Source organism: Microcebus murinus, chromosome 6, assembly GCF_040939455.1.
Source record: "Microcebus murinus isolate Inina chromosome 6, M.murinus_Inina_mat1.0, whole genome shotgun sequence".
NCBI lineage: Eukaryota > Metazoa > Chordata > Mammalia > Primates > Cheirogaleidae > Microcebus > Microcebus murinus.
This window is the reverse complement of record NC_134109.1, coordinates 68,551,214-68,578,472: the sequence shown is the minus strand read 5'-3', so window position 1 is coordinate 68,578,472 and position 27,259 is coordinate 68,551,214. Positions and strand designations below refer to the sequence as shown.

The window sequence follows — 27,259 nt, the reverse complement described above, 5'->3', positions numbered from 1 at the left end:
GAAAGAAACTGGGTCTGGAAAGAGAAAGTGAATCTGTGGGGTTTGAAAGGAAAGTTTTCCTGTCTGTCTTGTGGTTGGCACAGTGGGAGAGAGGCACTCAGCTCCCACATTTGGACTCTACCTCTAAGTCTGAAAACTGTTCTAGATCCTGATGTGTTTTATTAAGGGACTGCAGAATGGGATTGTTTTCAGGGGAGATCCATGTGCACACACATGTGATCACTAAGGTGACCAACTCATCCCACTTGGCCCAGGATTTTCCCAGTTTTTGCACTGAAAATGCATTGTCCCAGCCCCATCAGTCCCCCAGCAACCTGAGATGGTTGGTCACTAAATGGTTACCCTAACCATCACTCCAGGCTCTCACACTCCTCCTAGAAGAGGCCAAGAGAGAACAAAGAGAATCCAGTGCCCAAGGCCATGCCAGGGCCACCAAAATTGGGATTGGAGTATAGCTGTGAGCTAGGGCAGCAGGGTATATGCTTAGAGTGCCTAGTCCTGGGTGGGGGGAAGATAGGTCATTGAGGGATGGGGGTGAGGAGCAGCTTGAGATAGGAGGCAAGGACAACCGAGTCTTTTTTTCTTTTTTTGAGACAGAGTCTCGCTCTGTCACCCAGGCTAGAGTGCCATGGCATCAACCTAGCTCACAGCAACCTTAAACTTCTGGGCTGAAGCAATCCTCCTGTCTAAGCCTCATAAGTAGCTGGGACTACAGGTGTGTGCCACCACACCCCGCTAATTTTTGTATGTTTAGTAGAGATGGGGGTCTCGCTCTTGCTCAGCTGGTCTCGAACTCCTGACCTCAAATGATCCTCCCGCCTCAGCCTCCCAGAGCGCCAGGATTACAGGCATGAGTCACTGCGCCTGACAAATAACCCAGCCTTTATCTGTAGCGGCCTTTGGTTGACCCCTGGAACTCTGAGCTGGAAGCTTCTGTCTTCAAACACAGACTTTGGGGGCTTCTTTCTAACCTCGTGTGCTGGGGCAGAAGTTCCCTAACTTCCTCTGTTACATATTCTTCATCTTGCACACCCAGTGTGACCAGAAAGCCCTTCCTCAACTCTGCCTTCAGTTCTTGCTGCGGTTTCAGCCCATTTCTTTTCATCATATCCTCTTCTTGACAGCTGCTGGGTTAATGTTGCTCTGGCTTTTCTCAAAAAAGGGGGCTCTGGAAAGGGTGAGGGACCTCAGCAAATACCATTACACCCTGAATCTTTCCTGAGAAGTGACAGAGTTGAAAGGGAAGCCAAAAAGCTCATGGTCAGATTGAAGGAAGGAATCTTTAGTTCTTAGTTTCTGCAGGAGACTTCAAGGAAAGGAGATGTCTCTCCATACAGGGAAGGGAACAGTGACCCTTTTGGGGATTTTTACCTTTTCACATTCCTGACTTTCCCTCTTGGCAGGCGGGCATGAGGCATCACAGCTCCTGACCCCTCACTCCCACTCCTCATGCTCAGCCAAGCCTACCTTAGCCTTGACCTTCTTTGTGTGTCTAAAAGAGAACTGGACAGTAGGTATAGGAAGGTAGGAGAGAGGTGGTTCCCAGTCTCCTTGCCCAGCACCCAGATCTTAAATCCAGACCTGGCAGGGTAACCATATGGACAAGTGCAAGGCAAGTGGTTGGGGGAAAGGGAAGAAATTGGCACTCTGTGTGATACCAAGGAGACCATCTGGATTTTGCCTTCTACCAAAGAGTTTGGAGAATTGGTTGACCTGAATGGAACCAATCCATTGGAGTAAGGAGCGGGATGGAGCGTGCTGAAGATGGCCCTCTTCCTGCAACCCATGTCATGGCTTGAACTGAAGCCAAAGGCACAGTGCTGCTCTCTTCAGCATTCACCAACGTGCCCTCTTTAAACCATGATGTTACCAAACCCAAACCCAGACCCAGAATCTACAGCTCTAACCCACACTTCCTATTAACCTAAAAATCTACATTATTCACACAAGATATAAAGATAACAGTATTCTAGCCTCTCAATCTGAACCCATTTCTTCTTTCTGGTTTCCTGCTCTCCTTCTCTTACATGATACGATTCATTACTTTGTTCAATTCTCCAGTCTAGACCTGCATCTTGAGGCCACACCCTAGCCTACTCACTTCCCCCACCCCTTTTCCTCTCTCGCTGCCCCTTCCTGGGCTCTTCTCATCTTGCCTCACCCCTCAAGAGTCCTCCTCCCCAATGAACTGCTCTGGAACACAAAGACTTTCCCCCTCCTAGTGAAGGGAGGGGTGGGGGTTTCAGCCCCACCCTCAGGAAGATGCGTCTTCTGCCTCCCTTGCCTTGTAGCACTTCCTCTCTGGCCGACTTGGCTGACAGCACCCAGACCCAGGGCCAGGACCCTGGCACTGGGACAGATCCAGGGATAGGCTATACCACTTTGCCCTGCCCCTGGGATTGGCACCAGCTTCCAACCAGTCCCTGGAAAAGCTTGTAAGTAAGTATCCTGGGAGTGGGGGTGGGGGTGGGACAGGTGTAGCCATGAGAGAAAGTGCAAATGAATCTCCAAAGCAAGCTTGGCCAGTGTAAAAAGAATTGAAAGGATTTGTCCTCGTCGCCTGTCCGTGAACTCCTCCCCATCACTGTTATTCCTGGTGAACCCTGGGCATCTCTGGGGAGAGTAGGTAGGTGACTGGAGGAAGTGGGACTGAGGGGTAAGGGCCTGGGAGGGGACAGAGGAGCTAGCTTTTCAAGAGTGCAGAATTGGTGAGGAAAGCCTCCCAGACTGGTTATGGGCTTCAGGTCTCCTAAGGGAAAGAGGCTGAAAAGGTCCGGAAATGCTGCTGCTGCCGCCACTGTGCATTTTGCAATTGGGTCTGTGAGCAGGAAGGGGCCCCATGGCCCAATTAGGAAATTAGTCTTTCTACTCAACCAGACCCCTTAAGACAGGGGGCCAGGCAGTGATGGGGGCAGTATATTTCTGAGGCGCCTCTGATGCTGCTGAGCTTGGATACAGACCAGAGTGCTCAGATTAGGTGCGTGCAGGGTGTCAGGACACCCTTGGTCCTCTACCCTCATGCGTGTGTCCGCCCTTGCTCTCCAGGTCTTTCCAATGGCAACAAACACTACCTCTCCTGTAGCAACCTCCTCACTAAGTGTCATGTTCATCCCTGTGCTGGCTATCATCCTACTGTCGGTGGCGCTGGCTGTGGGGCTCCCTGGCAACAGCTTTGTGGTGTGGAGCATCCTGAAAAGGATGCGGAAGCGCTCCGTCACTGCCCTGCTGGTGCTGAACCTGGCCCTGGCCGACCTGGCCGTCTTGCTCACTGCTCCCTTTTTCCTCCACTTCCTGGCCCGAGGCACCTGGAGCTTTGGACTGGCTGGCTGCCGCCTGTGCCACTATATCTGCGGAGTCAGCATGTACGCCAGCGTGCTGCTGATCACCGCCATGAGTCTGGACCGCTCGCTGGCGGTGGCCCGCCCCTTTGTGTCCCAGAAGGTGCGCACCAAGACGATTGCCAGGAGAGTGCTGGCAGGCATCTGGGTGGTGTCCTTTCTGCTGGCCACACCTGTCCTCGCGTACCGCAAGGTGATCTTGTTACCGAACAACAGGAGCCTGTTCTGCACTTCGAAGTACACCAACGAAAGCCACATGGCCTTCCATCTGCTCTTCGAGGCCATCACGGGCTTCCTGCTGCCCTTCACGGCCGTGGTGGCTAGCTACTCCGACATCGGGCGGCGGCTACGGGCTCGGCGCTTCCGCCGCAGCCGGCGCACCGGCCGCCTGGTGGCACTCATCATCCTGGCCTTCGCGGCCTTCTGGCTGCCCTACCACCTGGTGAACTTGGCCGAGGCGGGCCGCGCGCTGGCCGGCCAGCCCGCGGGGTCCGGGCCCGTGGGGCAGCGGCTGAGCCTGGCCCGCAAAGTGCTCATCGCGCTCGCCTTCCTGAGCAGCAGCGTGAACCCCGTGCTGTACGCGTGCGCCGGCGGCGGCCTGCTGCGCTCGGCAGGCGTGGGCTTCCTCGCCAAGCTGCTGGAGGGCACGGGCTCCGAGGGGTCCAGCGCCCGCCGCGGGGGCAGCCTGGGCCAGACCGTGAAGGGCGCCCTCGCCTCTCCGGAGCCCGAGCCCGGCGAGGGAAGCGAACTGACCTAGGCCTGGTGGAAGGATGCTCGTTTCCCTCTCAGAGTAGTGCCTCACTCTGGGCGGACCCATTTCTGTATCAGGAGGAGGAGCAGGGGCTTGGGGGCGGGGGACGCGGGAGGGATGGGGCGAGCCAGGACAGAATGAGAGCGTGCTCCAGCCTGGCTCCTGTGGGTAGCTGTACCATTAAAACTGAAGTCTGAAATCAGGTCAACCCTGTAAGTGGGGCATGTGTTATAGGCCAGGGGGTGCTTGCAGGCATCCTGATGGGGACCCTATCAGTAGCTGAGAGTCACATCCTTCAGTTCCCCTGATTTACAGTTTTGGAAGGGACACAATGACAGACATAGAACCTCCCTCCCTTGATTCTGAAGTAGGTGGTCTGCAGATCATACTTAGAAAAACATAGTTTATGGACTCCTGAAGGAGCTTGTCTAGGAAGACCATGCATGTAGGTTTGTCACTCCGGAATCTGTGACTCAGAGACCTTCTGAGAAAACACTACTGTGAACGGTCTTCCCTGAAGCCTGTGATAAGTATCCTTGTTACCATGACTTCAACTTCCTGCCAATAATCTTCCTCTTTCACTTGAGGACCAAGCTACCAGATCTTATGCCCTAGAAGCCTGCACATTGGCATCTGCCAGTCCCTACAACATGTGGCCATGGGCAGCCCTAGGAAACAAAGATTCCCATAGGAGGGGGATGTGTTATTATTTCCTGGGAGTGACTGTTACCTTAGAGAACCTTGGCCCAGCTCTGGTCTGACAGATTTTAGGAAGATGGCAGTAGCAGTGGCAGCAGTGTACTTTTTGTATCTTTCCCATAAAAAAATGAAAGAGCAACTAGGAGAGCAAAAACAAAAATACATGTGCAACATCTGCAACAGACCTAGGATGTCAGGATATCTCCCATGGACCCAAAAATATGAGCCCGAGAGTGACGCATCGATTCTATAACAGCCACTTAATAGATTAGCATCAGCGGGGAAGGATGCAAAAGGAAGCAGGGGTGCCTGAGATGGGCCTGAGAGCAGGAGAACCCCGAACTATCTATAGGTCCTTACTGGAAAGCAGGGTGGGCCAATCTGAGAACAGCAGCTGAAACTGGGAGGAGAGATCTGATAGATTATTTTCAGACCTCTTGCCCATTCTGCACAGTAAGCACAAAATATGTGCTTATTTAGTGTTTGTTGAATGAATAAAAGTCAAATGGCATTCCCCTGGATATTCCATTCCAATATTTGTGGGTAGGGGACAAGAAAGGACAAATCCTTGTTTGAGTCATGTGGCTAAATTCTTTATGCTTCTGAAGTGTACAAAATACTCGAATCAGGTTGGCAGGCAGGCAGGGAGGCTGAGACAGCCCTCTTTTTGAGCATGTGAGAAGAATCACTCCCTTCTAGCATACACACACACACACACACACACACACACACACACACACACTTTCTCAGTCTGGCCTGGGAAAAAGCCATCCTGCTGAGGGGCAAGGAGAAGGTGATCCACAGCCATATCAGCAACTTCTGACATCTCTTTATTGAGGATCTTGGAGGGGTTGGGGGTCTCAGCCTAGGGTGGCTGAGGGAGGTCCAGTTCGTGTCAAGTCTGTGTTCAGGAAGTAGGTGCAGAGCTGCCCTTTGCCTTTGACCTTGATGACACCCCGCCTGGAGCAGGTGTAGCCCAGGGACTGCAGGGCCCAGGCTGTCTCCTCAGTCACCTACAATTGGAGGGGTGTGAGCAAGTATGGGGGTGGCCCCATTCTTCTCCCCCTTCCCCCCATACCTCCAATGTGGCTCTCTCACTTGGATCTTGCCAAGGACTCCTGTACTCTCCATGCGGCTGGCCACATTCACTGTGTTGCCCCAAATGTCATATTGTGGTTTCTGGGCCCCAATCACTCCGGCCACTACTGGTCCGTGGTTCAACCCTGATAAAGGGTGTGGTAATGAGGGACACTGATGAGGGGAACTTTGAGGAGGAAGAGGAAAAGAGGAGGCTCAAGGAACTGGGGAGAAGAGAGAAGGGCCTGGGGGCTTTAGAGGAGAGAAGAGGTCTCTAAGGCTGGAGGAGTGTGGCTTAGGGAAGGGGCCTCACAGCTCCTGGCTCGGCAGCCTCATGCCCCATCCCAGGGAGTGAGTCAGGAAAGGGAGCCCAGGGATGAGCCGGGAGCAGCTAACAAAGGACTTGGAGTGGGGAGAGTTTGAAAAGGTGAGGAGATGCCAGATTGCCCTGGCAGGGGGGGTCCTCACCCACACGCAGGCGGAAGTTGTTGAAGGAGTGCTTGTTGATGATGTCCAGCTTAGACCCCAGGGCCACCGCAAATTCCACCATGGTGCCAAGGTGGCTGCAGCTGCGCTCAGCGTCCTGGCAATGGGACCGCCCCCAGGATGGGCCAATGAGGGCACAGAAATAAGTCCCACTTAGGGGCCCATCAGTGAGAGCCCAGAGAAGGGTCGGTAGGTAAGGAAGAGCTGCTATACCTGTTGTGCATCCTGTCCCGAGGTGGCATTTAAGCCTGTGGCTGCCATGTAGGTGCTGCAGATGGTTTTGATCTTCTCCACTCCACTGAACTTGGGCTTGGAGAGCAGCTGCAGAGAGAGGGGGCCTGTCCCAGTTTCTCTTGCTCTCTCCCTCCCCTCTCCCAGCAGCCCAGCCCCAGGCCTTTGGGAAGGGGGCAGGACAGACATGTTGCTGGAGAGGGGAGAGCTGGGGGATGAGGAGGAGAGGGGTGCGAGGGAGGGGAGGATTGGCCTCATGGCCAGGAAAGCAAAGTGGAAGGAGGAACTGGTGAGAAATTCTAGAATCCAGGATATAGGGTCTGAGAGACCATTGGAGTTGTCACCTCATCAAAATCAGCAATGATCTCATTGAGCAGCCGCAAACACTCTAGCCCCTCATGGTTGATGTCAGATTCAGAGTAAAACTCCTTGAACTCTGGGACCGAGGCGAAGAGGACACAAACACACTCGTAGGACTGGTGGTAGAGGTCCTGGGAGGGCAGGAGACTGGGGTGAGGGGTGCATGTCACATTCCTCCCCTCTGGGGCGGCACAAGGTTCTCCTCTCTGTGTCCACACTCCCAGTCCCCCTGTTTAGGAGGGCTGGGGAGGGAGAGAGAGAAATAGGGCCAGAGAACCCCAGGGATGTGACACAGGAGTCCAGATTGGATCTCATTGTGATTCCAGGAGAGACAGAGACTTGGTCAGGATCATCTGATGGCAATGAGAAGGGAGTCACTCCTAGAACTGGGATTATGTCAGTGGGAATTATTTTTATATCCTAATCCTATCTTATTGCTGAAAGATGTTAAGTCACCTTACAAAGATAGCTGCAACATGGAAGATAAAATAAAGCAACAATAGGGAATTTAGGGCAAGGAGAAAATATGGGTAAGAAAATAAAGATAGACTCAGATCAATCAGATCTGAGGTTGGTTCACAGCCCCAGCTCCAGAGTGTTCATTGCCCCCCCAATGCCTGAAACCAGCCCCACCCCCACCTCCAGTTTAGAGATAGGCTTAAGGTGCAGCTGCCCTCGGAGACAGACTACCCTTGAAACTAGGCTCAGACCAGTTCACAAAATGGGTGCCACGAAATCCTTGTTAGTCCTAGATTATTCTGGCTCCCAAATTTTTAGCAACTAAAGCGAAGAGAAAAACAGGATCAGTTGCAAGATTCCCTTTGTCTATAAGGGGAGAAACCAGAAGTGGAATTACTCCTTATCTTAAGAGGAGAGCAGGTGGTGGGGAATAGGCTGTGAAATAGCCCCTTAGCTGTTTATTTTAATACCCCTCAATATAGGCCAAGACCGTTTCCATAGTGGAGGGCCAGGCGTGGTAGTATAAATAAGATGGTGCAAATATGTGGGTGACTTTCTGATGGTCTGACTAGAGCAAGATTTTTGAGGATCAGAGCAGCAGCATCCAACAGACATTTCTGCAATGATGGCAATGTTCTCTATCTGCGCTGTCTAATATGGTGGCCAGTGGCTACATGTGGCTGTTGAACACTTGAAATGTGGCTAGTCCAACTGAGGAACTGAATTTTTGTTAAAACTAATTAAAATTTAAACTTAAATGGTCACCTATGGTTAATGGCTACCATATTAGATAGTGCAGGTCTACAGAGACAGGTGGACAGGTATCTTCCAGACAACTCCCATCAACACTTGACTAAGCTTCTGGGAGGCATGGCAGTGAGTTAGTGAAGACACTCCTTCCAAGTAAGAATTGGAAATGCAGAAATTCTGTGCAAAGACAGAGCCTGAGACCTTGTGAAAACAAAGACACCTGACAGGGACAAAGGCTTGGACGACCCACTGTGGGGGAGTCCAGGGAGGATGGGCCAGGGGCTGAGACTTCCATCAGAAATTAGTCCCTATGGCATCGGGGCTCGGGAGTCACCTCGTTGCGCCGGTTCTGGCCAATGAACTGGGGGGCCACGTGTGCAGGGAGCACGTTCTCCAAGAGCAGCCGAGTCAGGTTCTCCATTGTCTCTGTCTCCTCCCGCTCCTGCCTCAGCTTCTTCTTCCACAGGAAGTCCAGGCGGCAGTAATACTCATTCTGGGGGTCACCAGGGAGGCATGGGGGGACACGGTGCAGGGGAGGCCCCAGCTCCTGAGTGTTCATTCCCCCCACTCCACCATGCCTGAAACCATCCCCACCCCCACCTCCAGTTTAGAGATAGGCTTAAGGCACAGCTGTCCTCGGAGAAGAGACTACCCTTGAAACTATATGCAAACCAGGGGCACAGAATTGGTGGCAGGTGTTTTCTAAGCATGGGCTTTCCCAGATTGGGGGTGGGAGAACTTGAGGGCACTCCCCTTGGGGAGTGAAGTAGAAAGAAAGGGAGCAGGAAGCCTCTCTTGGAAGCTCCCAGTTTGGCCTCAACCCTGGAGATGAGAGAGACCAAGTCACAAATATGGGGACCCCAGCCTCACCACTCATAGGGAGGCCCTAGAGGGCTGAGCTGGGTGACTTACCTGCCGAGCCAGGACAAGGAGGGTAAAGAAGAAGATGAAGAAGGACATAGCTCCCATCAGTTTGGGCTCCTTCAGCACTCCCGGCCTGAGGGGCCCATGGATTGGGGTTGCCTGTCACTCTGCCCCTTCCCGATGACCTCCTCCCTCCCCTTAGTACCCATGAAGGCCTCAGCCTCCTTCCCACTTTGTCCTGTGGGTGGTTCAGGTCAGTGAGGTGAGGACAACTCTGCCATGTCCCATCTCACCCCTGTCCCAGAGGGCCCGGGCACCTCTGTCCAGCGGCCATGCACACCTGGAGTCCAAGGGGCCCAGATAGAGGCGGGCGATGAGGCAGTCGGACAGCCAGGCGTGGGAGTGCAGGAAGATGGAGCAGGAGGCCACCAGCCAGAGCAGGAGCAGCAGCAGCTTCAGTTCGAAGCTCATGTGCAGGAAGAGGGAGCAGGAGAGGAAGCCCAGCACGCAGCAGTGCATGGAGTACTGCGGGGACAGGCAAGAGGGTCAGGACACTGAGGGTCTATCCCTCCCTGGCCCAGGTCCTGCCTGGGGAACAGGGGGGTGTCCTACACACAAACATACACTGGGTGTGACTTAGGTTGTCTGTCCTAATCCACAGGATGGCGTGTTCTTCAACCAAGGAGGTAGGTGGGGAGCTGAGGAAGGACCTGGAGAAGGGGGCTCAGGGCTGCGTAGGAGCACTCACCGGGACGCTGATGAGAGGCAGGGACCCCGGGAGCTCCCAGGAGAGGTTGAAGGTCATGGAGGACACATTGCGAGTCCGGAAAGGGCAGTCCAACGATGCTGGGAAGAAGAACTGCAGAGGAGATGTGGAGCTGAGGGGCAGGCAGCTGCTGGGGCACAATGTGGCTTGTGCTGGGTTTGGCCGACCCAGGGACGAGTCAGGGTCAGACTCATCCAAAGGGGTGGATTTCACTATTTCTGGTTGGTAGGGGGCAGGAGGGGTTGAGGGAGGCGTGTTGAGAGAACTAGTCTGCCAGGGATCCACCATGTGAGTTCTTAGCAGCCACTTAACCTCTCCGGGCCTTAGCTTCCTCTTCTGCAGCTTGGCTGAGGGATGATTCCTAGGTGCCTTCTAGGGTTGGGATTCTAGAAATGATTCTAAGTTCTGAAAAATCAGCCAAGCAACCTAAGTAATAAATACCTGCTTACACAGAAAAAAGACAGGAAGGACATCCACCAAAATGTTACTAGATATAATTAGGCTTAGATGGTAGATCGTGGGTGACTAATTTTTTTTTCTTTCTGCCTGTACAACATTTCTAGCATCCCCTGGCCTTAGTCCAGCTGCTCTCCCAAATCTAGGGGTTCCCTGTCAGTCCCTGGCAGGCCCAGCATGCCCTGATGGGGGTGGATAGGGGTCCCCCTGTCCTCACCAGGCTGGTAATGGCCATGGCAAAGACGAGGAGGATGGTGGCAGTGCCCAGGGCTACTCGCAATCCTGGTCGTGTGGCCACCAGGCCAGACAGTGCAGGCAGCCAGTGCAGCATCTTGGGGCCTTTCAGGACACACCTCTGTGGAGGAAGCGTGGGCGTCTTAGCTGTGGGCTGGGGCGCCTTCTTCAGGTCAGGTCACAGCCAGGGCTCCGCTTGCCACTCTCACCCCCCAGCCAATCTCACCGTCAGGTGCTCTGAGAAGCAGACGAAGAGGAGGAGGAGGAAGAGGAGGAAGGTGACGCTATAGGTGATGGCCAGAGCTGGGGGCCTAAAGGGAGACAAAAGTGAGGCCTTGAAGTGCCACATGGTCCCCGTGTGCTGTGAAGGTGCTGTGTGCGGTCTGGAGGGGAAGTAGGGAGGGATCCTGGGGGGTAGCTCAGCTGCCCCTGGGGTCTGGGCTGATAAAAGATATCACGTCCTGATCTTTGGGCAAGCTGAAGGGTCTAGGGCAGTGCTGGGGTGGCACAGGGCCAGGAAGGTAAGGGGTAGGGGCTCATATAAATGGCAGAGGCTGTGTCAGACCACTCTCTGGGACTTTGGGCCCAAGCTCTATTTTTTTTTTCTTTTTTGTGAGACAGAGTCTCACTCTGTTGTCCAGGCCCGAGTGCTGTGGCATCAGCCTAGCTCCCAGCAACCTCAAACTCCTGTGCTCAAGCAATCCTTCTGCCTCAGCCTCCTGGGTCTACAGGCATTGCAGTATCATGCCTGGCTAATTTTTCTATTTTTAGTAGAGACGGGGGTCTCACTCTTGCTCAGGCTGATTTCAAACTCCTGACCTCAAGCCATACTCCCGCCTCAGCCTCCCAGAGTGCTAGGATTACAGGTGTGAGCCATCATGCCCAGCTTAGGCCCAAGCTCTTTAACCTGGCTGAGTTTTGGACTCCTAGCTGTGGACTAGGAATGAGGGCCTACTTTTTAAGCTCACTCATTTGCTGGGATTTGGGGGTTTCTCAACAAGAAGGAAACCTCTTTCATGGGGATATTGTTAGCACCAAAAGAGACAGGCATGTGAAAATGTTCAGGTTGTATAGAAATTCCAGTATTAAGATGAGGGCTGTGATTATCACTGGTTCCCCAGAACAGCGCCCCCTCCATACGAAAGTGCCTGAAGCTAAGGGGAAGGAGGTAAAGAAAGAGAGTGTGGGTCTGGGGTCAGGAGGGGCGAGGTGATCAGCGTGTGAGAGCCAGGGCCTCCCTCACCTGTTTGTCACCAGCATCTGGATGATGAAGTTGGAGAGAAAAACCAGGAAGGTGCAGGCTGCATAGTATTTGAAGGCAGGAAGTGCAGACAGTCGATACTGCATGGGAGGAGGTTGGGGTATAGAAAGGCCCCAGGCCTGCGATTCATCTCAAAGGCGGCACTTCCAGGCAAGGGTGGTTCCGCAGCCTCACCACCCCACCCTCCAGGTCAGTTCCATGTAGCCCCCACCAGCTCCCGCCTCTCACCACCACCCAGTAACTCAAGCTATAGGGAGACTTTAGGAGAGAGGCACAAACTCCTCACCCTAGGATCACAGACTGAGCAGACCTGGGGAGACTGCAAGGGCTGAGCCCTCCTCAGGGCCAAGGACTAAAGCTGGGAAATCCTTTTGTGCCCCCCACCCCCACCAGCCACCTCTTTCTCCATCTCCTTCTCTCTGAAGTACAGTGTCAGCGGGTTGAAGTCCTTTGACTGCTTCCACTGTCTGGTGAGAAGTGGGGGACGTGAGCACAGAGAGGAGAGGGCAGGACAGGGGAGGGCAGGGCAGGAGGGGTGGCCAGGCCCTCAGGGAGCGCCGCCCTCCTCTGCCACCCTCCTCTGCCGTGAGCCCCAGGCCCCGCCCGGCCCTCCCCGCCCTCTTTGCTCTTCTTACTTCTGAGAGTTGAGCTGTTCGATGACCTGGAAGAACTTGGCATCCCCAGTGTCCAGCTCATCGTCCAGTCCCCGGGGGCTGCGGGCCCTGCACCGTGAGAGCCACGCCTGTCACCACAGAGACCCTCAAAGGGGTCTGGGCTACCTGCAGGAGCAGCCCCCCAGGGGGATGGAGGTGGGTCATCCAGACGTCCCCACCGCCAGACACACTCAGGTCCCCTCACCGGTCCAGGCTCCACTGGGGGCCGAAGGAAGCCAGGGCCTTCTCCTGTTGGGAGAGCACAGGGTGGGGTGGGGTTGAGCGCTGCGCATGGGGGAAACAGGCTGTGACCTGCACTGTGTCCCTGACATGCGCATTCCACAGCGCGGGTTCCTCTCTCTCTGTCTCTCTTTCTCTCCCAATTCCCAACTGCCCTTGAAGGGGAAGTTCAAACCCCATTTCCTCCTTCAAGGGTCCTCCAGACTCTTTAGACCTCAGGGTCTTTCTGCCCTTTATTTCCTCATAGTTTCTGTCACTTACTGGGCCACTCCGTCTTCTATAGTGGCCTGTGCCTTCTTTGCCCCACCTTCCCTTACGGCTGCACACAGTCCAAACGCAGGACTTTCCCATCACCCTTGGACGCCCAAAAAATCCTTGTTAGTTTAAGTTGAAGTAACAATGCAGAACATTCTGACTCCTGTCTCTCTTATCTCTCCTGAGGTCAACCGTGCTGGGCCGGGAGGTAGTGGGGGCAGATGACCGAAGAATGGAGAAGAAAGGGGAAGAGGAAGGGAAATAAACCTGACTATAGTCGTTCTCTCCACCAAAATGAACACAGTGTATGTAGAGAAAGGAAAGGAGCAGGCAGATAGAGCAACCGAGAGAATGAAGCTTTGCGGGCCGCTGTCTAGCACAAGAAGCATAGTGACCATTCCTCCCTCCTCCCCTTGGCTCATGTGAAGGGGGCAGAGTCACAGGGTCACTTCAACCCCCAAACCGAAACCTGGTGCATGGGAGAGGGAGAGAGACATACTGAGAGGGAATGGTAAGTTCTAGATTTGGGCTCATCTATGCATCTATGTCTGGGACTAATTTTTTCAAACTACCTACCTGCTCCCCAACATCTGTAAGCTATTTGAAGATGGGAAACATCTTATTCATTGCTATAGCCTATTGCTTGCCACAGAGTAGGTATTCAAAAAAATGCGGAAGGAAGGAAAGGACGAATGGTACACACCAGCACAAACAATGCCCCACCGCTCGAAGTTCCCCATTATCTAAGAGTAAGCTGGTGGTGATTCTCAGGATTTCTAACATTTCACTGAGCCCCTGGAACTTCAGGAGCTGAGAAGTGACTTTCTGGGCTGGTAAGGTCCTGCCTCAGGATATACTCTTGAACAAGGGGTCCCGCTCCTCCGTCCTGATACTTCCTAGCCTGCACACCAGTGACGAATGGCAGGAAGTCTAGCATGGGCCCTGGCGGGCATGCCTACCACGGGAGCTGCACCCGAGGTCAAGGTCGTCATAGCAAACCCCACACGCCACTCCACCCCCACCCTGGAGTCTCATCCTGCAAAAGTCTTCTTGGCCGTGGTGCTTTCCTTCTTCTCCCTCTTGCCAGTGGAACCCTTCTGACCTCTTCCCCGCCCCATGGTAAGGCTTGGGATTAAGTACTTTCTGGAACCACTGCTGCCAACAGCTCCCTCCACTCCCCAGTGTTGGGGGGACTGAGGAAGAGAGCATGCAGTTGCAGGAATTGAGCTAAACAGAGACATTGCCGGGGCATGGGAATGCAGCACTGGAGTCAGAGTCGGGAGGAAGTGGGGTCTACTGCCTTTGTATTGTCAGGGGAAGGGGCTCTCTGAGTGGAGGCTGCAAGCAATGGACATGGTGTCTATGGGGATCCCGAAACTTCTCTGAGGTCAGTTTGGACAGCCGTGATCTCTGCTCTTTATCTAGAAGGAAGGGCAAGCAGGGGCCTGAACCAGTGACTAGGGTGACTAGACAGTTCAGGACCTTAGGATGTTGCAAATTATTGAATGACTCACTGATGGTGGGGGTAGAGGAGGCTGGGAGTATGCCTGAGGACAAGAGCGGGGTTACCTAAACTCTGGAGCTTGCAATGAACGTACACATACCGGGAGAGGGGTGGAGGTGCTCACAGGGCTGTCTACATGGCTCAGGTGGGCAAAAGGCTTGGCGGCACCCCAGGACTCCAGGTAGCGGGTCATCAGTAGTGATGGGCGCAGCTTGGGGCCCTCAAGAGAGGACAGCAACCCTCCTGCAGTGCCCTTCTCATCCTCCTCCTTGGCCTGGGGCACACGAGGGCTGAGAGTCAGGATCACAGACAATTTCCCATTCTCCTCAAACCCCTTTGAGGCTTCTGTCCCCAACCCCCACTAGGACCCAGGAACTCAATCTCTGGCACAGGAGAGATCAAGCCTGTTGGCTGTGGAGTGGTTTGCATGGGCCAGCCCCTGGGGGGCAGGCTGAGCTTTTACCCGGGGATCGATGACCAGGTAGGTTGGCTCCCCTAGTTCCCGAAGGTATGGGTCCCGGTGTTCCGTGCCTGCATCCTCCACAGCATAAGCCCCTGCCAGCAGGGCCAGGGTGGCCCCTGTGATGTGCACTCGTCTGCAAGGAGTGGGCAGTGGGAGTCAGCAGGAAGGCCTCCAAACCTGTCATTTCTCTCTAAGATCATTCCTGGAGGTCTGACTTCAAGAAAGGCCCCGTGTTACAGGAGGTGCCTCCCAGCTCCTCTCCCTGCACCCCAGAATCTCCCTGAGCCCCACATGGGATCGTGTCCATCTTAAGGAACTGAGAAAAGGGTGGCGGCATGTGGGCTGCCTGGTTGGCTTCCTGCTGTAACCACCGAGGGCCCAGGTCTCACCCTGGTACGCCACCTGCCTCCATGTGGTTGGCCAGTGTGACGTCGTGGGACCATACATCATACTGCCACTTCTGCAGCCCAATGACTCCGCAGAGCACGCTGCCAGAGTGCACGCCCACGCGCATGTTGATGTCCACTCCAGTGGCTGCACGCAGTTTCCTGAGCAGAGTAGGCGTGGGACGATCTGAGTCCTGTCCTCAGCCCTTCCTGTGCCACACCCCTCCTTCTTTCAAGAATGTCTTTCACCAGCCTGCCGCCACCACATGCCACATCCATCCTCTGCATTCCTCCTGCCCGCCCCCGGCCCCGCAAGCTGACCTGATGGCTCGGCACATGTCCAGCCCCATGCGCACGCAGTTGATGGCGTGGTCCGGCAGCGAGAGCGGCAGCCCAGAGACACAGTAGTAACAGTCCCCCAGGATCTTGATCCGCATGCATTCGTGTTCCTGGGAATGTGTGTGTGGGTGTGTAGGAGAACCTGGTTAGAGGCCAGAGGAGTAGGAGGGAGTTGGGGAAAGTGGGGAGCGAGTGTGGTATTCCCAAAGAACTTCCAAGGTTGCAAGTGTCTAGGTCAGATCTAGGGACCCCCTTCACTTGACCTGGGGCTGACAGAGGTTTCCCATGCAGATCTCTGTCTCAGGAGGGTTTCCCAAGGGCTGGGATGTCTGTTGCTCTTCCCAGTTTGGGCATGTGTAGGGTGTGCCCAGATGTGGGCATGTGGAAGCAGCCTTAGCATTGAGGGCTTAGAGGGAGATCCAATAATTTGTTGTCTGGGGGCATCCCTGGGACCTGAGCAGGGTGCTGGGCTGGGTTGTGTAAATTTCTCTTGGAAGGGCCTCCCAAGGATAGAGCATCAAAACATCTCTCTAGATCTGGTTGTAGTGTCCAGAGACACATATGTTGGGGTTCTGAGCATATTTGGGAGCATTTTGGTTGGGAAATCTGTAGAGGTGTTGAGAATTCTCTCCAGGTTTGGGGTATGTGATGAACAGCCTTATGACTGGGCATGTTTGAAAGGGCTTCTTCTGCTGGAGTATCTGGGAGCCCGCATGGACTATGGAGTAGGCAGGAGTTTCCCTTGGAAAGGGCTCCCTAGGATGGGATGTTTGAGGGGAGCTTGGGGAGGGAGGTACCCTCTTACCTTGGCGATCTGGTCGAACTTGCCAAAGAGCTCGTTGAGCATGAGCACCAGTTCCTTAGGGGAGCACTCACTGGCCAGCCGCGTGAAGCCAACGATGTCAGCATACAACACGCTGCACACAGCAGGCTGTCAGTGGGGCCAGCGTCTCAGCCCACAGGGCCCTCCCCTGCAGCCATCCTTCCTCATACCTGACTCCCTGGTGCCTCTTGACGTAGAGGCTGTGGAAATTGTTGGTGCTCTCTGGCCGTGACCCCTGTCCCGCCTGCAGCCGTGCCATGATCTCTGCCTTCATCTCTCGGGCCAGGTACGCAGGAAGGATGGACAGGAGTAGGTGTTCCTGGAGGAGGTCACTATGAGCACCAACCCTCCTGCACCCTAAAGTGAGGATCCCCAGCCCCCAGACCACTCAGGAGCCCACACTGCCCCACCCTGGAGTGCTCTTCAGGCTGCTCCCCTAGGTCCTGTGTTTGCACAGCAGGGCTCCATCACCCCATCCTGCGCTGATCACCTTTTGGGACTGAACCCCAGTACCGACTCCTGAATGAGAGCTCTTCCCTTAATATCATAATGTTCTAAATTGCCTTCGTAAGCCTCAGTTTATTGGAACCTCACAAAAACCTCCCAAGGTGGGCAAGAGCCACATTTTTTTTTTTTTTTTTTGAGACAGAGTCTCACTTTGTTGCCCAGGCTAGAGTGAGTGCCGTGGCATCAGCCTAGTTCACAGCACCCTCAATCTCCGGGGCTCAGCGATCCTACTGCCTCAGCCTCCCGAGTAGCTGGGACTACAGGCATGCGCCACCATGCCCGGCTAATTTTTTGTATATATATTTTTAGTTGGTCAATTAATTTATTTCTATTTTTGGTAGAGACGGGGTCTCGCTCAGGATGGTTCCGAACTCCTGACCTTGAACAATCCGCCCGCCCCGGCCTCCCAAAGTGCTAGGATTACAGGCGTGAGCCACCACGCCCGGCCAAGAGCCACATTTTTTACAAAAGAGGAAAGAGAAGGTCAAAGGACCTGCCCAAAGCCACTCAGCTTGTGAAGAAGCCCCATTATGTAATCTAAACAACTCTCTCTGGGAGCACTGGTCCGGACTGGCCTCCTAGGCAGGGCTGACCTGGTGCTTCTTCTCGGTGTCCAGGCGCCGGCGCGAGTGCAGGGAGCTGAGCGCCTCCCGGAAGGTGGCGCGCAGCGCGCGCTCCATCAGCGCCTTGTGGTACGCTCCCACCGCGTTCCCGCTCAGGAACAGCACCGCGTTTGCTGCCAGCTGTGGGTGAGCGCCAGTCTCAGAGGGTGCCGGACCCACATGGGGTTGGGGATGGCTGTGGGGTAGCTCAAAGACCAGCTGGAAAGAACTGGGCTTTACAGTTAGAGACCTAAGTGTTGCAGGACAAGTGGTGCCACGCACACGTGGGATCCACAGAGGCGGTTCGCCTTCCCCACGCTTCCTGCTCCAGGCTGGGCTGCGGCGCCAACACCGCCTCTTAGGTCTAGAAACCTTGCAGCGTGAGCTTAGGTTTCTGTTTCTCATCTGGACTACCACCCCACTATCCTTACCTCCCACCCCCACGCCCTCACCCGAAACTACTCAAGCTCCGATTTTCCATCCTCCACATCTGTTGCCACCTCTCTGATCCCCAAGCAAACCACGACTCCCTTCCCTGTGGGCCCAGAACCCTCTTCTGGTATCAGTAGGCATCGCACTAACAGCTCCACAAGGGCACTGTGGGTCTGTGTTTCTGTCCCACGTCCGGCGTTTCTTGGAGTCGTCACAGCTCAGCAACCCCCTCGCTCCCAGAGGAACCTACTAGCGCGCAGCAGAGCCCGCCCTGGGCGCAGCCTGTGCTACTTTGTGTTCACCTGCGGTAGCAGTGCAGGCCGGGAGTCCGGCTGAGGTCCAAGGTACAGCCCAAGGACCAGCAGATGCGAGAGCGACGAGGCCAGGCCCGCGACCACAGCGTCCCGCATGCCCAAGGGCAGCATGGCATACACGGTGAAGATGACGAAGAGAAAAAAGGACACCTGGAGCGGGGCACAGGAAGCTGAAGGCCTGCATCGTGCTGCTCATGGCCTGGTGCAGGTTGGAGGCTGGGGGCATCCCCACCCCCTCTTCGCCTGCTGCCCCCTCACCTGGTCCCAGGCGCTCACCACACCCTCAGTGAACAGGAAGCCGTGGCCCAGCGCGAGCAGCGCGGCCCACACCAGGCCGGACAGGGGACGCGTCCAGCGCTGCAGTCGCTGCTCGCGGGAAGCGAGGCCCAGCAGCAACAAGAAGCCGCCCAGCGCGCACAGCACGGTGGTCAGGAAGCTGGGGTCTGAGGCCAGCTCCTGTGGGGAAGGGGTGCGTGAGCCAGGGCCGTGATGGGGAGCTTGAGGAGCTCGCCCACCACGAGGAGGAACGAACTAGGTAGAGGAAGAGCTGGCAGCCCCTCGGCCCAGGTCTGAAAAGTCTCAAATTCAAGTACGAAAATGAGGCAGCGCACTTCCGCTTGCCATTCATATTAGGTTGAACCTTTTGAAATTGCCTATGTTCTACTGCTTTTATCCAGAGTTGGCGGTCTCGTATGGCTCAACCTGGTGTCTTACTTGTATACAGCCACGAAGGCCGAGCCTGCCGGGGACATCTACCGAGAAGACCTGGCTCCCTCCCGGTATGGGCTATTTGTCAATCTATGACCGTTCTGAGCCTCAGTTTTCTCATCTGTCAAACGGGAATCATAGTACCAGCCTGGGGTCCTGAAGCAAGCGAAAGATCCTATCTTACAGAAGGCACTTTGGGATGAATGTCTCCAAATCTGGCCAATGTGCTAGGGATATTCCCGGTCCCCGGAGCCTGTGGCTAGAAGCTTCGAGAGCGGCGCAAAGCAGCACTCGGGCAGCAGGGGGCGCCTGGCCCCGCAGCGCCCCGCACTTCCCTCGCGGGTAAGGGTTGCGATCTCGCCACCTGCCTCAGCTCCTCAGTGTCACCGCTGTCCCCACCCTTTGTCCACACCTCTTCCCGGACTTCGAGGTGGAGCAACAAGGATAGGCCGCGCCCGGCGATTTTCCCACCTTGCCTCCAAGCAGTAAAAAGAAAACCCGGAGCAGGCTATTTCCAGAAATGAAGACCCCCTTCCTCCCCAAACAGAAACTGGAAATGGGTTTATTGTATGCTAAAGAAGAGAGAGAGAGAGAGAGAGAGACAGAGAGAGAGAGAGAGACAGAGACAGAGACAGAGAGAGAGGCGCCTTCTGGGAGTCTATAGGGTTTGTCTGCCCCACATCCCCTAAAAAGGGAGAGAAAACCAGGAAATGAATTTCCCCAGGGCCTTAGTAGAATTTCCCCTCTGGAAAATTGGAAAATCCGGTGATGGATTTATTGTAGAACCAGTAGACCACAGAAGCTCCCAAGGTCTGTCAGAACGCAGACAGCAAAGAGAAGGATCCAGGACTCAGCTACCTCTCTATGCAGACCCGTGACTAAGGCCCAGAAGGGTGAAGTGACTTGCCCTGGGTCAATACAGTTCGTAGTAGAGCTCAACGCCTGTTTCTCGGCTCCCAGCAAAGAAAACACAAGGAAAAGAAGACCCCACAAATCCCAACCCCGAAAATGCGCCCAGGCAGTGCCCTCCCGCGACCCCGCAGCAGAGAGGAGGCCCAGGAGGAGGTCCCGCACCAGAGGCGCGGCTCACCCTGCCGGTGGCCCAGGCGACGGCGAGCAGCGCCAGGAGCGCGCAGAGCACGATCACCAGCAGCAGTAGCAGCAGCGGGTACTGCTGGCTCAGGCTGTAGTAGGTCTCGTAGAAGAGGTCTTCGCTGGGGGGCGGCCGGGGGCTGAAGAGGCGGGCCATGGTCTCCCCCGCCCCGATCCCCAGGGCTGGGGACGGCCGGGCACCAGGTTACCTCCTGCGACCCAGGAGGCCCCACTGAGCCTCACTTGCTCCAAGCCACATTCACCCAGCGCCCCCAACCTCTTGGCAATCCAGTCTCCTTCCAGGCATTCCCTGTCGCCTCCCAGCCCGCTTCTAGCTGGTGGGGTGGGGTGGGGGGGACTCTTCGATCCTTCCCTCCTCTTCCCTCCAACCCAGACTGCCGAGGTGCCCTAGCAAAAGCCTCATCGCCAGGGGAACGGGACTTGGGGTTGATGCATAGGAGCCCTGGGTTCCCCCCGGCCCCCAAACTCACTGCCCGCGATGCTGCCGCAGCTGAGTGGGCTGGGGCCGGCGAGGGAGCCCAGGGGGGACTGGATGCAGAGTCACGCTGACGCTAAGCTAGTGGCTCAGAGCCCCTGGAGACGGGCTCTTCCCTCGCGGCGCCGCTGGCCCCCTCCCACTTCCTCGATGAGACTGCCCAGCCCCTTCCCGTGCCGAGCCAGACTCCCCTGGCCTCCTCCCCCACTCAGACTGTCTCTCCTAATACCGTTGCCTCACACTTTTGGTGTTCCCAAGGAAGGGGACGGTGGACCGTGGGAGAGACACGAAGGGGTGAGTTAGGGTGGACCAAATGGGAAGTGCCAGCACGGGGGCAGAACGTTTGGATGTAGGGACTCTGAGGCAGGGCTTCAGCCCTGCCGGAATGTAGGGAAGAGTGTGGGTCCTAGTGCCAATGCCAGATGGGCCCTGGGGTCTAGGTCAGAGTTGGGGGCACCCATTCTCCTCACCTCTCCGCCCAGCTGGCAGCGTTGTGGCAGCATCTTAACTGGACACACTCTCTTGTCCCTAGCTCTATGGGAGGGGCACATCTGTGAGCAGCTCTGCAGAGCCATGACTTTTCACTCACTCCCAGACACCAGGTGAGAATCAAAAGGGCTCCTACACCTAGGAAGCACCCTGCATGTGAGCGTGTGTGGAGGGGTGATAGCAAGGGGGCTGGCCTCTGAGAGCCTGGGGTACTGTGCAGGAGAGGAGAAGGGCCAGAGTCTGCAAATTCCTGAATTCCCAAGGAGGCTCACCCCCTTCCCCAGGGCCTGGCAGCAGCCAAGAGGAAAAGGGACCACAGCCTCTATCCCCAAGAGTTTAGGCTTAGGGTGAGGTCCCTGGCTCTGGAGGAAGCTCCCGCCCTGAGATTAGAGTTGCCTAGGGAGCCTGGCCTCCAGGATTCCTTCCTGCCCAGGCTGGACCCTGACCTTGTGTGCCAGGCCGTTGCCCACTCCCTGCCCCCAGCATTATCCATTTCCTGCCATGTTCGAGCTACAGTGCCTCCCCCTCCCTCACTGCCAGCACCCTGTCTCCCATTCTTGTCCCTCCCTGCCCTGGCTGAGCCACAGACTCCTGCATCAGGCTTTGGCTAACATTTCATCACATTTATTGGTTCACATTTATGGATCTGGGGGGCAGATCACAGTCAGTCTGGGTGCAGGCAGGACTGTCCTTGAAGGAAGTAGGGGGCCACAAGGCGTGGTGCTCTTCCTCAACCTCTGGAGGCAGCTTAGAAGGTGCTTGAATTCCCACTATGGTTATACTGGCCCTGTGGCCCGCTCCAGGGTTCAAGTTCTTTGGAGCCTTCTTTTGAAGCCAGGGGTCAGGGGTGCTGCCGGCCCCTACCCATGCCCGAAGGTGGCAGGTCTTGGCTGGACAAGGTAGGTCTCTGTGGCATAGTCATCCGGTTGTAGTGTCCAATCTGCACTGCAGAGCAGTGACTTAAGTTAATAGACGGTGTCCCTTTGAGAGAAATAGTGGTGGTGGTGGGACAGTTTAGCAGCCAGAAAGACAAAGCTGGGAGGTAGAATATGGGGTCTCTGCCCGCCAGTAGCTGTGTCGAGGTGTGCCCTGTGCCTTCCTCTCAGGCTGCCTCTTCAGAAATGGGTTTGCAGAGGCTTAAGAGGAGTGGCCGCTGATGTCTGAAACCCTGATCTTTTTTGCTCGGAGGCCCTCTGGACTACCTAGGGGCTCACAGAGCAGGTGCTGGGGAAAGTTAGAACACCCAGGGACAAATCTAGGCTTTGTTGTGTGGCCTCAGGGGGATCCTCTCCAAGTGGGTGTCAGTTTCTTCTTTTACGAAATAAAAAGGTTGGGTTAGATCTCCTCTAGCCCTTTCTCCCCTCCACCCAGCAAGCTACTCTGGATCTATATGTAGGTCTTGAGGAAGAAGCTGGTGAAGAATTGATCAGGAGAAAGATAGGGGTGGAGAGTGGGTACCTGCTGTTGGATTTGGCCCTGGGGCCCTGGAGAACCAGTTCATGTCATGTCTCTCAGCTCCCTGTAAGCAACACAGAGCTCTCAGGCTTGTCTTAGTGCTTGGTTTTCCCGCCGCACATCCTCTCAGCCCCAAGTTTCCCCTTGGCAAGGGGACAGGATTCACAGGAGTCCTAGTGTAACTCCTAGGCCTGCCAGTGTCTCACCTGATTCCCATGGGGTCCAGGACCTAAGGTTCCAGTCAAAGTGGGGTTGGGCACCTGGTTTCTGAAAGGTGAGGTCTGTGGAGTTTGAGCAGGTTGGGCCATTGAATCTGAAGATGTCCCTGCCGTCCTAGCATGCTGAGTCTGCTCTCCCTGTGCCCTGCTTCTCTCAGTAAGGCTTGCACATTTTTCAGCAACAGAACTGGGGTTCTCCTCCAGATTCAGGTTGTTTAGCATCTCAGAAACCATGGAATCAGTATAAGAGCGCCGGCGTCCTGTGGCTCTCCCAAGGCCATCCATTTGTATTCCTCCTTGGCCTGACTCTGGGGCAGATAATGTCCTGCTGCTGCTCCTGTGCTCAGACAGAAACTCCTTTACCTGCAGGGATAGGAGGAGCCTGCTGGGCATGATTTGGGAGAGCCAGAGTAAACAAACCCAGAGGAGTGGTCTTTTGGTTCATAATCTGTTGCCTGGGAACTCAGGGATGGTGTGGGGAGGGTGGGGATGAGGGTCAAGGCATAAAAAGCAGTGGTCAGTGGGGAGACATTAGATGGCCAGGCAGCCATGTTGTGCCATCCCTGACTAGCCCCTGGGGGTGGGAGTTACCGGGTGCTCACCATGGTGACAGAGGCACCTATCTTGTTCCGCACTAGAAGGAAGGCTTCTTCGGTTTTTGGTTGGCATTCTGGAGGAACAGAAGAGTGGGTCGCAGGTGAGCAAAACTCCTTTCCCTGGGAAAAGCCTGCTGCCAGACCCAAGCCTACCACAGCTGCCAGCGAAAAGGCCAGCTCACCCTGGAAGGAGGGCCTGTCCTCGGGGTCAGATCTCCAGCAGTCCTGCATTAATTCCTTCAGTCCTTCTAAGCCAGGAGTTTCAGGGCCGCATGGGGGCAGGTCGGCCAATGTAGGCCGGATCTGCCTCTCACAGACTGCTTCACACACTAGTGATGTCTGGGACACCACTGGGGTGAGGGTAGGGGTGAGACAAGAAGGCATTCAGGGTCTGAGGGGACGCCTGCTCCATCATGAAAAGAGGCAGGGAGTATATTCCCAGGGGTATGTGAGGAGGGAGCAGGCAGTCTAGGTGGGTAAGCAGGAAGGGGAAGTCTTGGGGGTTTTGGGGAGGAGGGCACCTGGGTTTAATGATCCCAGAGTCTGCCTAGAGTCTTACTGTCAGTTTCTTTTCCTGCTAGCACTGTCCACATGAGGATACCAAAGCTGCAAGAGACACAAAGCTGAGGTCTGGCCCAAGCACTTATGAGACTCGTCTCTCATACACCAACCCATAGAAGAGCCCGGAGAGGTGTAGGAATCTGGGCTGTGTGTCTGCGGTGGGTAGCTTACCTGTAGACATCACTAGCCTTGGAGGCCTTCCGGTTTACATTAGCTAACAGTTCTGGGGCCAAGTAGGCCAGGGTGCCCCCTGGCTTGGTGTACCCTGCCCCTGACCATGAGCCTCCCTGAAATGTGGACAGGCCAAAATCTGCCAGCTGCAAAGGAAGGGAAGAAGGGGGAGAAGGGGAGACAAGGGGGGATCAGGCAGTCTCCAGAACTCCCTTTCCCCCAGAAGGTGCAGGTCCAGTTTTGTGGAAGGGGTCTGAAAGGTCAGAGGAAGGCTAGAGGCAGTGGGGCCCTTGGGTGGGAGATCTAGGTTTCCTGTGGGTGTCAGGGTCTGAGTGTCCTGGGCTAGGTCAGCCACGGCTCTTCCGAGGACCTGGTAAGGTGGGCCTGTGGAACTGCCTCGGGGGCTCAGGGCCTCTATCAGCTGGTGTGGTAGGGGGTAAGACTCCTGGCTGCGCCTTGACCCCTGGGCAGCCTGTGTCCAGCGGGAGAGGCTGAGGGTATTCAATAGACAGGTGGCCGGTAGGGACTGCAGCAGCTCTTGGGCTGGCCTCGTCCCACAGCTGGGCTGGGACATGGATGAACTGACCTTGACGCGCAGATCTCGGTCCAGGAGGACGTTGGAGGGCTTGAGGTCCCGGTGCAGGAGATTTTCACTGTGCAGGTAACACATCCCGCGCACCACTTCCTGCAGCACTCGGTAGCGGAGCGGCCAGGACCGAGGGCAACGGGGCTGTAGCAGCCCCTCCAGGGAGCCGTTCTCCATGAATTCAGTCACCAGACCCGGCCGGGACTCGCCGTCCCACTCCAGGTTCTCGGTGACCCCCAGGAGAAGCAGCACGTATTCGCTACGCAGGTTTGCCATGGCCTTCACCTCCCTGCGTATACCCTCCCTGCACTCCAGGAGAGAGCGGCAGTTACACGCGGCCGGGGGAAGATCCCTCCCTTCCCCATTCAGGCCCCATAGCACAGCGGCTCCACCTCCTTGACCAGACCCCGCCAGTTCGCAGCTCGGGTCACTCACGAGTTCACGATCTTGACTGCCACATCGCAGCGTCTCAACCTATGATGCGCCCGGAACACCGCGCCGAACCCGCCTCGCCCGACCAACTTCGGATTCTCCAATTCCTCGTGGGACACCAGGGGGACGGAGCCGCCACTGGACCTGAGAGAGGGGTCTCCCCTACTAGCCGGCGGCCGTGCCCCACATGCGCTGCTCCCCCCAATCCCAGCGGCTCGGCACCGCCAGTACAACCCCCAGCCTCCCTCCGCCAGCGCTCGGTCGGGGGGCGCACAGGTGTTCTCGGACCCGCGCGTCCTCTAGGAGCCCTGTGTGTGAACGCGGAGGCTGCAGATTGGCGTCCCCCTCCCCACTCACCGTGAATTGACCGAAAACATTAGGTTGGAAGGTACGAGGGACTTCTGGAAGCTGCAAGCCTCACCGATGGAGGCTGGGCGGTTTTGGCAGAGAAGGGGAAAGGGTCTCAGTCAATCTCTAGACCAAGGCAGGGATTCCGCTTCCCGGGTCAGGCCGACACCCCTACACCAAGTGACTGAACAACTTCCTTCCCCTAGAAGCGCCTCTTCAGTCCCGCCCCCGGGGTGGAGCAGAGGGAGAGCTAGGGCTTTTCTCTCTGCCCAGTGTTTCCTGTGCATTTGCGGGTGCCCCGGCCAGGTTAGGTGTAGCTGGGCATTGAGGGTGCCAAGGAAAAAGTCCTCACCTTCTAGGACCCCAAAATCAAGCCAGTCCTTCAGCCTGTGTCCCTCTCTTTTCCCACGGGATTCCCAGCTCCACCACCACCAGGCCTTGGGTTGGAAGGAGAGTTTTATGGTTTTAGGGCTCAGCTCTCCCACAGCTGCCCTAAGATCATGATCAACAATCTGTAAAGCTGACCACAAACCAGGCACACATATTAGCTTTTACCTTTTTATAGATGAGGAAACTGAGGCACTGATAGCTTAAGTATCTTGCCTAAACCCATGTGGAAATGACTTAGAGCCTGGCTCTGAACCATCACATTAGTGCATTTTCACATAGGCTTCAGAGCTGTACCACTCAGCTGGTTGTGCAGGTGGCTGGGGAAGGTGTGAAGCAGCATCCAGGGTAGTGAAGGATCCCTATCTGTATTCCTGCCTCGTACCTGGTAGCTGCTCTTGCTGAGGTAAGCCCTGACATTGATAGGGACTTACTTGCACTATAAGCAGGAGCTCCTGGAGCTAGTAGGGCCAAGACCCACTTCCAGGGCATTGTGGTCAGGCTGGATGTATTAGGCCAGCCAGAGGGTTGCCAACATTGTGGTGTACACTGCAGCGGAAGCACCTCAGCATTTTCCTGCCTTCTCCCTCTCATGGCAACTCCTCCATGCAAATACCCTGATTAATTCATTTTTCCAACAAGCATTTGCTCTGGACTCTTTGAGAACTCAGGAGCATAGAGAGCGCCTTAAGGATTTAGAGTAAGCAGAAGGGGTCTGTATTTTGCCTTCCCGAGACCTGACCATGGCTGGAGGTTGTGGGAACTAGACAGGGCCAGTCTTAGGCACTCAGTCCTTCACGGGGAGATCCAACCCAGTGAATCAGCTCCCCTGAAAGGTACTCACCAATGCAAGGTGCTTTCCATTCTGTCCAGTGGTCCATGGGCTCTGCAGGGTTGGAACAGAAGTGACCAGCAGTTAACTGTGTTTTCTAGAACAACTGGCAACTCCAGGATCCACACCATGACTTCTGGTGGGGTTAGCTGATGCTATTTTGGGGCTATTTAAGGAATTCTTAGACTGTAGTCTCATTAAAAGCCAGTACATGGTAGGTGTCCAATAAATACTTGTTGGATTGAATGAACAAATAAACAACCAAAATTTTTGAGCCTTCCTTAAAACACTAATCACCCCAGGTGGAGCTCCATACTCATTGGGAAGAAGGAGGAGATTGGGCTCCTTTATGGTCTGGGGGCTCTCAACCCTAGTTGATAGAATCTACCTGAACTAGGCATTAGTATAGAAATATATTGGTGTCTTACAGAATCTAAGAGAGGAAGAAGGGTAGCAGGTCCTCAAAAAACAAAACAAAACAAAACAAAAACCCCTAGAGTCAGAAAAGCTGAGAGCCACCAGAAAGGGCAGCTACTCCCTTCATGATTCTCTACACAAAGAAGACCCTGGGCTCAATACCTCCACTTGAGGTGAACAGGCAGAAAGGAGTTATGGAAAGGTGTTTAAAGACCTTTTCA

The 27,259-nt window shown here is 55.3% G+C and overlaps 3 protein-coding genes across 5 annotated transcripts; 1 reads left to right on the top strand and 2 right to left on the bottom strand.

The window, feature by feature from the left end:
• The first annotated feature begins 2,186 nt into the window (after nt 1-2,186).
• LTB4R (leukotriene B4 receptor) lies at nt 2,187-5,307 on the top strand. 2 transcript variants are annotated; one of them, XM_012756060.3, is made up of 2 exons: nt 2,187-2,435; nt 3,046-5,307. In XM_012756060.3, the coding sequence occupies exon 2, from the start codon at nt 3,055-3,057 to the stop codon at nt 4,093-4,095; it is 1,041 nt and encodes a 346-aa protein (XP_012611514.1). In that variant the 5' UTR covers nt 2,187-2,435; nt 3,046-3,054; the 3' UTR covers nt 4,096-5,307. The 2 variants fall into 2 exon arrangements, with proteins under 2 accessions (XP_012611514.1, XP_012611513.1); XM_012756059.2 differs by having other exon boundaries at nt 2,189-2,439.
• Nucleotides 5,308-5,598: 291 nt separating this feature from the next.
• On the bottom strand, nt 5,599-20,690 carry ADCY4 (adenylate cyclase 4). The gene is made up of 26 exons (XM_012756052.2): nt 20,542-20,690; nt 20,049-20,233; nt 18,509-18,706; nt 18,239-18,400; nt 17,496-17,645; nt 16,566-16,714; nt 16,378-16,489; nt 15,555-15,682; nt 15,237-15,395; nt 14,848-14,980; nt 14,485-14,658; nt 12,591-12,634; nt 12,368-12,454; nt 12,130-12,199; nt 11,715-11,812; nt 10,698-10,782; nt 10,455-10,592; nt 9,764-9,874; nt 9,356-9,540; nt 9,064-9,148; nt 8,486-8,644; nt 6,927-7,073; nt 6,565-6,672; nt 6,334-6,448; nt 5,887-6,011; nt 5,599-5,801 (listed from the first exon to the last, which is right to left on the bottom strand). Exons 2-26 carry the CDS (start codon nt 20,205-20,207, stop codon nt 5,649-5,651), a joined length of 3,234 nt encoding a protein of 1,077 aa, XP_012611506.1. The 5' UTR covers nt 20,208-20,233; nt 20,542-20,690; the 3' UTR covers nt 5,599-5,648.
• Nucleotides 20,691-21,637: 947 nt separating this feature from the next.
• On the bottom strand, nt 21,638-25,601 carry RIPK3 (receptor interacting serine/threonine kinase 3). Of its 2 annotated transcripts, none has more exons than XM_012756056.3 (10): nt 25,412-25,601; nt 25,058-25,198; nt 24,623-24,926; nt 24,037-24,182; nt 23,864-23,910; nt 23,487-23,654; nt 23,311-23,378; nt 22,697-23,071; nt 22,494-22,554; nt 21,638-22,016 (listed from the first exon to the last, which is right to left on the bottom strand). In XM_012756056.3, exons 1-10 carry the CDS (start codon nt 25,429-25,431, stop codon nt 21,877-21,879), a joined length of 1,470 nt encoding a protein of 489 aa, XP_012611510.1. In that variant the 5' UTR covers nt 25,432-25,601; the 3' UTR covers nt 21,638-21,876. The 2 variants fall into 2 exon arrangements, with proteins under 2 accessions (XP_012611510.1, XP_012611511.1); XM_012756057.3 differs by having other exon boundaries at nt 21,638-21,980.
• Between the last annotated feature and the right edge of the window lie 1,658 nt (nt 25,602-27,259).